General features: G+C 36.9%; 1 protein-coding gene across 1 annotated transcript in view; it reads left to right on the top strand.

Moving 5' to 3' along the window:
• Positions 1 to 1417: 1417 nt before the first annotated feature.
• ZPBP2 (zona pellucida binding protein 2) overlaps positions 1418 to 7942 on the top strand; it is a gene marked incomplete at both ends in the record, with an annotated part of 12316 nt that continues 5791 nt past the window's right edge. Inside the window, 4 exons of the mRNA XM_083378978.1 lie at positions 1418 to 1433; positions 4079 to 4156; positions 5868 to 5993; positions 7390 to 7551. Of these exons, the coding sequence (XP_083235104.1) occupies positions 1418 to 1433; positions 4079 to 4156; positions 5868 to 5993; positions 7390 to 7551 (382 nt within the window). The remainder of the gene's footprint in view (positions 1434 to 4078; positions 4157 to 5867; positions 5994 to 7389; positions 7552 to 7942) is intronic.

The following is a 7942-nucleotide window of genomic DNA, read 5'->3' as shown; positions in this document are numbered from 1 at the left end:
AGGGATTCCACTGAACTTCAGAAAGGAAGGAAGATTCCCAAATAGGCAGGTTTCAGATTCAAAAAAAGAGCTGGTTGCATTGCAATAATGAGATGACAAGGACAGGAAATGGTTAGATGTTGTGAAGAAACAGGGCGCCCTCAAGCTGTGAGGAAGGTGGTCCAGTGGGTGTAAATCATATTCCCAAACCATGGTAATTGTAGAGTTGTTGTTATTATTCATTCCAGGCTGAGAACCTACAACTGTTTTCCAAACTACTGCTAAAGAAAACAAAAGCACTTTTTCATGATGCCTAAAAAAAGAATGTTGAATTTGATAGGGCTTAATTCAGTCAGAAAACAATACCTCCAAATCAGAAAGTCCTTTATTTTGTCAGACAGAATAAGAATTTTCTTTCTTTCTTTCTTTCTTTCTTTCTTTCTTTCTTTCTTTCTTTCTTTCTTTCTTTCTTTCTTTCTTTCTTTCTTCTTTCTTTCTTCATTCTCTATCTTAGAATTCGGTAACAATAAAGAGCAAAATTCCTCAGATTGTAATTCATCTTAAAATTGCCACAAGTTTTTCTTATTTTAAATCTAAACATTGGAAAACCTGGCCTATTTTCTCAGAAGTAAATTCCATTTATAGCTACATCACATACAGTTCTGCCATACAATATTCATCACCACTCCCTGCCCCCAACAATCTCTGGTTGTGGCAACAGCCCCCTCTTGCAAAAGGGAGAACCAGCCCTAAGAGGGGACACACCATTTCCATAAAGCCTTAGTTGAACCTATTGAGTCCAGCAGTCAGCTGAGGGATTTAGAATCTATCTGTTCTTCTCCTGAACACTGAGCATTATATGGGACATTTGGCAGTAGACAGACAGACAGGCATCAGGCCACCAGAGCTGAAGTGAATATGTCTGTTAGGTTCAGACAGACGAATGACTCAGTGAGGTTTTAACAGTAAGTAGGTTTATTAATACACATATGTCAACTGTCAACTGTCAGAATAACTCCGGCTTATATACTCGGGCCGTTTGAACTGTATCCAATCAGCAGCCCGAAATTTCCCGCCGTTAAAACATTAACCAATAAATGCACCCAAACTTCCCGCTTCAAAGAAACCTTTTGCAATTAAGATACTGACACAACAATGTCCACAAAGAATCCCAACGTTCTCTGGAATCTAGGTGAAAACCAGTAAAGGAGAAAGGTAGTCATGGTTACAGTTGGTTGACAGTTGGAATGCCATGTGGGTGAGGAAAGGAACTTCTTGCTCTTTTTTCTTCTGTATGGACAGAAGGCTGCCTAGGCCCGAGTAGGAGGAAGGATGGGCTCTCTCTTGCACTATGCAAGGTGGCAACACTTGGTTAACTCTTTCTCTCTGCATTGTCCTGCACCTAATCTTCCCTGCAAGGTTTCTGCCGAATGGTGTCATGGCCCCAGAGCAAGGTATATGGCATCTTATAAACTGTGTGTATAGGAGAAAGGTGGAAAACTTCTAAGAAGTTGAGTAACACTCTATCTCTCAATAATCTGCTGAAGACCTTCATATTTCTCTAAAAATGCTGAGGGCATCAGAAGGAACATGGCTGATTGGGGGAGGGGGTAGGAAGCGGTCCATTTTTCCCCAACAGAAGAGGGCAAATCACTACACTTCCCACTTTAAACACCCCCCAAAAGCAACAGATCAATTTGCATAGTGAAAAATAATGCAAAATACTGTGGACTAGTAGCATATGTATACCTTCCACATTGTATTGTTATTTATCCCATATTTTTGCTCAGAAGACTTATTTGTTTATTGCTCCCTCCCTTCCGCTCTCCTTTATCTTTTATTATTGCTTGCTATATTCTTGTGATCGAATCAAAATAACTTGTTTCCAATCTAAGTTTCAAGTTAAGAGAAAGCATGTCGTTAAAACATGTCATTAAAGTTTCTTAGAGCAGAATCCTTGATTTTCAATATACTGGTTTTATTTTTGAGCCCATTCCCTGGAGTATCGCTAGCCTCAGAAATAAATTATGCACCATTTGTTTTACAGTTTTATTTGTATCACTATGTTTGTGTTTACAAATATGTTTTTATAAATTTACAGTCCATGATTAGGATTCCACTTTTTTGAAATAACATTTTTTATCTTAATTTCTTTTGTGTTTATTGTTTATTATTGTAGATTTCCAGGATACATTGCACATGACAGGAATTCTTTATGGTTCCTCTATTTGTTTAATTATTCTCTAATAATTTATCCTGATTAAGTTTTTCTTAATAAAAAGTCAACATATGGAATAAAAAGAGAAATCTGAGAAAACAATGCAAAAGATTAAAAACCAGATTTTATTTCCCTGAACTACATTCAGTTCCCTTGTACCCTTGGGGTAATTTCAGGGTACGGGTAACTTTAAAAAAAAACAAACACACACATTATTCTCCTTTGAGGTTCATCAGTAGTATCTCAGTAAAAAGATTCCTAAATAGTTCTTTTCCATAGAATTTGTTAAGCAGTATGAAGTCTTTGTTCCTGTTTGCAATTGCTTGGTGTAGTAGGTATTTGCTTCCTCAACTTGAAAAAAGCAATGGTGAGACACAAATGTTCTGTAAAAGGCTCTTGATAAATGTTTTAGAAACCTAGAATCAGCCAGCAATTTTATGGGAAAGGAATTCTTAATAAATTCAACCATTTTATTCATTTATTTAGTTTTTAGTTTTTTTATCCTATTATTGTTGTTGATGATGATGTTGTTATTCTTGTTGTTGTTTCATAACTCAAATCAGCCAGTGGTGGGATTCAGCCAGTTCACACCAATTCAGCAGAACCGGTAGCTAATTTTTTGTTTCCCAGGCCCAGGATGGACTTCTGGAAGCGGCATCCACACAGAGAACTGGTTGTTCACATATTTGAATCCCACCACTGAAGTCAGCCAATTTATATGTCATGCGGCTCCTATTTTCTCCACAACAATCCTTTGCCTTGGGTTGGGTTCGGCTGAGAGACTGTGATTAGACTAAAATCACCCAGCAGGCTTTCATGCTTAAAGTGGGACTAGAACTCAGAATCTCCTGGTTTCTGGGTCAGCACCTTAATCACTACACCAAACTAGTTCAAGTATTTATTAACAATGGAAGAAAATTATATTTATTATCCAAAAACCTTGTAAAATATTAATATGGAACAATAAAAGATTCCCAATAGTAATACCAACTATTTAATAATTTAATAATTAAAAAATTAAAAAAATAGAGGTAAGCAAAATCCTTCCTGATAACCCCAGGACAATATTTGGCAAAAAAGCCTGGAAGCATGTCTTTTGCTTAAACTGGATTTGTTCAAAAGCAACAAATAGGAAGTCAAAAGCTATGGTATAGTGGTAGCTTGACTCACAAGGCAAAGTCTAGGACCCCACAACTAATGGATGGTTAAAATAACCACTGAAGAATGAATTAAAAAATAATGAAAATGCCAAAATATCCTTTTAATACACATACACACACACATTATATGCTAAAAATAAGATTACAGATACTCATGCACTGATTATATATATATATATATATATATATATATATATATATATATATATATATATATCTGTGTGTGTATGTATATGTATATGTCTGTGTGTGTATGTGTCTCTCTCTCTCTCTCTCTCTCTCTCTCTCTGTGTATATATATATATATATATATATATATATATATATATATATATATATATATATATATGCCTTATTGTGTCCTTTTTCTTGGGTTGAATGTCCTTACACAAATAATTAATTTGTAAAATATGTTCTAAACATTGTTTAGTTTTTAAAAATTAACAAAAAAGAGCTTATGTATTATGGTAAAAATGAAAAATGTTTCATCAGGGACATTGATGTAATAAAAAGTAATATCAAGACAATTTGCATTAAAAAGTTTTTGGGAAATGTTTGACTATGTACATTAGGGGAAGTGGTACCTCAAACCTTTGTTGTTTGAAAATGTGCTAAAATATATTTTTAAGTGGCAAAGTTCTTGAAAGCAAGCATTTGCACTTTATCTCCCAGGTCTAATCTGAATGATAAACATTTAATACTTTTATTTTCCCTGCAACAGGAAATGGAGTGGACGAAACACAGTATTCTGTTAAGTTAATTAGAAAGAATTATATATATGGCAACGTTAACCATAAAGGTAACATTTTGTGTGTTTAATGAAAAAGTAAGATGATGCAAGGAATGCGTATATTCTGGAAACAGCAATTCCTTGGAAAACCAAGGAAATAAGCACAAATTATTGACACATTAAAAAGCAAAACTCTTTGGGGCAACTAAAACCAAGAATGACACTCTACGTTCTGTAATCTGGAGCAGACCTCAAGGGTCACTTATTTAAAAATATGAAACATCCATATTCCAGGCTCAGTCATCATTGTTAAATAAACACTGCCTGTATTTGTTGAAAACATTTCTAGCCCAACCACTAACTCGAGGTTCTTTTGGCTATAAAAATCCAAAAAAACCAATTGAAATGAACTAAAGGTGCTGCTTCATCTCCAGGAAAAGGGAAACCTATAGTTGGGATGTACCAGCAGAGTCATATGCTATGTACTGCCAACATTCCATGGTTTTATTTTAGAGTATAAAACAAAATATAGAACATAAAGCAGAAATTTGGATCCTGAAATCAACAAAAATTTGAGTTAAAAATATATATAAATCCTTCCTGACAAAATACCAACATATAGTCTCTTAGATTATTTTTTCCTAAAATAGTAAATCTGTATCTGAGATATATCACTACAGACTATAGAAGAAACCATAAGTTTTGCCTTTTCCACCAGACATAATGCAAATAAGTTTGGGTATGCAGATTTATCCTTTCAAACAGAAATTTCCTGATACTAGGTTTTTTGTATTGTGGAATTATTTTGCATTCAAAGCAATTATTCTGAATGTGAAGCAATCCTATGTTCAAAACACTTGCCCAAAGCAATCTATTTCACTATCAAACCAGCAGTTTCACACTCAAAATAGGACATTGTGTAAAGAAAATATTTTGAATAGCTTTAAACCAGACATGTCAAACACAAGGCCCGGGGGCCGGATCCGGCCCGCGAAGTGGTTTCATGCGGCCCGCGAAGCCATCCTGGAAACAGTGAGGGAACGGCCCCCACTGCCTTGGCCCTGGCCCAGAGACCCTCCTTCTGCCAGAGACCCTCAGATCTGTCCCACTCCTGCCCAGGCCCCCATAGGCACCCTTGATGCGAACGATGTAGAGCTGGCCACGCCCACCCAGCAGGCCATACGCAGTCTAGCCACGCCCACCCCAGTAGGCCACGCCTACCCTGGCCATACCCACCCGGCCCCCTGAGGGCAACGGCAATGCTGATGTGGCCCTCAATGAAATTGAGTTTGACACCCCTGCTTTAAACAATTGTGGGGGTGGAGGTGAATAGGCTGAGAATATTTATTCCCGATTGAAGATATTTAGGGCAATATTTCTCAGCATCAGGAACTTGAAGATATGTGGACATCAACTCCCAGAATTCCCCAGCCAGCATATATTTTTAAAATTCCCCAGCCACCAGTCATCTTAAAATTGCTGAGGTTGAGAAACACTGAATTAGGCCACTGAGTCCTACCACTAGCTCAGAGTTCAAATCCAAATTAAAGCACCTCTGACAGATGGCTGACTAGTCCTCATAAACATTTTCAGTGAAGTGAGGAGGCCATCATTTCTCTGAGCAATTGATTACATTTTCGGATTGCTCTTACTCAGAGAGATGTAAGTTCTACTTCACTGGATTTGTACTCAAGGGGGAGCTAAGGGGAGCTTTAATTTTCTCTGTATTGTCATTTTGCACAATAGCTATGGAAGATGCCTGTTTCATCTTCTTCTGCAGTCAATGTTTATGTCAAAGTGCACAGAAACAGCCCCTATCTTGTCTGCATGGATTTGTCTCTTTCACAAAGTGAAGTTATAGACCCCAGCTATCTATGGATTGGACCAAATGGACAAAACCTAAGAAGTAAGTTACATTTTTATCAAGAGATCAAAATATTCATTTGTTTTGAAAATTTACACTATCCAAATGGTCCTGCAAGCTCTATTTGTTCTGAAAATGTTATAGCTCTGTATGGTACATTAACAAAATCAGTAATAACAACAACAATGCACAAAAGCTGTAAACATGGTATTTTGGGAAAATAATTGTGTTTTTCCCCCTCAAATTCAGCTGGTAGGGTGTGAATCAGGAAGTGGGGACAGGAGAGTCTCCAGCAGTCTGGCCAATTCCAAAACCAACACATGCCATGGATAGAATTGCAGGGACATGAATCCCACCAGTTTCTGATGTGCCTGTGAAAATAAAAATCAAGAAGATGAGTCTTAGGGGAAAGAAAAACAATTATCCACACTTAACAAAACTCATTCAGAGGCCATTCTAACTCACAACAATGACTATGATTAGTCCCTAAACTTATGTCAGTTACAGTGTCCCTGCAGTCATCAGTCACAATCCAGGTGCTTGGCGCTGCCTTGCAGTTACAATGTTACAGCATCCCACAGTCACATGATCATAATTTATGAGACTTCTTTGCCAATTTCCAACAATCAAAGTCGATGGGGAAGCTAGTAAAGGAGTCTCATAAATTGCAAGCATGTGACGTTCTTACTTAAGCGATCCATGGTGATTCACTTAACGATGGCAACTAGAATTGTCGGAATTTCCACTGCAGTCACATGACACCATGCTTTATAACTGCATCATTTAGCAATGGAAATTCCAGGGTCAATCACCATTTTTAAATGAATACTACCTGTATTTGTTGGGAACATTTCCAACCCAACCACTAAACAGAGGTTCTTTTGGCTGGTAACAATCCATAGAAACCAATTGAAATGAACCCAAAGTACTGCTTCACCTCCAAGAAAAGGGCAACCCAGATTTGGGATGCCCTAGTAGTTGAAACTCTTCCCCCTGAACTGCAGGACATTGAAACTAATGCTTCTTCCCATACACACACTTGTAAATCATAATATCTGAATAGTTATATACTGGAGGAGACACCCTTCAAGTATCAAAAAAACCTACTAAGTGCCTTGAATACCACTATTAAACAGGAAACAAAAGTGAGATGCCTCTTAAAAATGTGATACTCAGCTTTTACTTTCCAAGGGCTGCTGTTTAAAAGTCAAAGTCAAGACGAGGTGTGTCCAACCTGTAGCCTGCAGGCTGCATGCAGCCCTGGACAGATAGTAATGCAGTCCCACAAGACTGTAAACTTTTAATATTAACATGATTTTTAGCAATATTTATTATATATTTTATATGTAGCCCAAGACACACTCAAAATAGCCCACGCAAGCCAAAAGCTTGGACCCAAATTGAATTATGTTGACCTGGCTTCTCATTTCTGTTGCAGGAAAACAGTATGCAAACCTTACAGAAACTGGAAAGCTGATGTTGCTTGGTTTTAAGGAGCAAATGTCTGGATCTTATATGTGCACACTTTCTTACAGAGTTTTTCGAAATGACATGCAAGCAGAAGAAGAAAGATTCAAGACCTATAAATTTATGGTTTATGGTAAGAGAAAGAAACTCTGTCCTTATTCTGCCCTATTCTAGCCTGTGCCGAGTTGCTCCTCATTGGGCTAAATTAGGCTAATCTAAGCTTTAGAGCCAATTTTTTTAAAAAAATTAAAAAAAAGTTTGGATTTTCAAAATGTCTAATCCAGCTTTCACTGCTACTCTCCCAAACAAACAATTTAAAACAAAATATAACATCAGACATACTGTAGAATTTTAATTGTATGAAAATTAATAAACTTTATTAAAAAGTTTATCATTTGCTATCTCTCTTCCTGCACTGGAAAAGATGTGCAGGCAATGTTTTTTTTCTCTGCTATGAGTTGGAAAATAGTTCGGGGACAAATTAAGAAGTTAGTTGCTATGAAAATATAGACTTCAGACAAAGA

Source organism: Vipera ursinii (genome assembly GCF_947247035.1).
Source record: "Vipera ursinii genome assembly, chromosome: Z".
NCBI classification, from domain to species: Eukaryota; Metazoa; Chordata; class Lepidosauria; order Squamata; family Viperidae; genus Vipera; species Vipera ursinii.
This window is presented reverse-complemented; position numbering and strand designations above follow the sequence as displayed.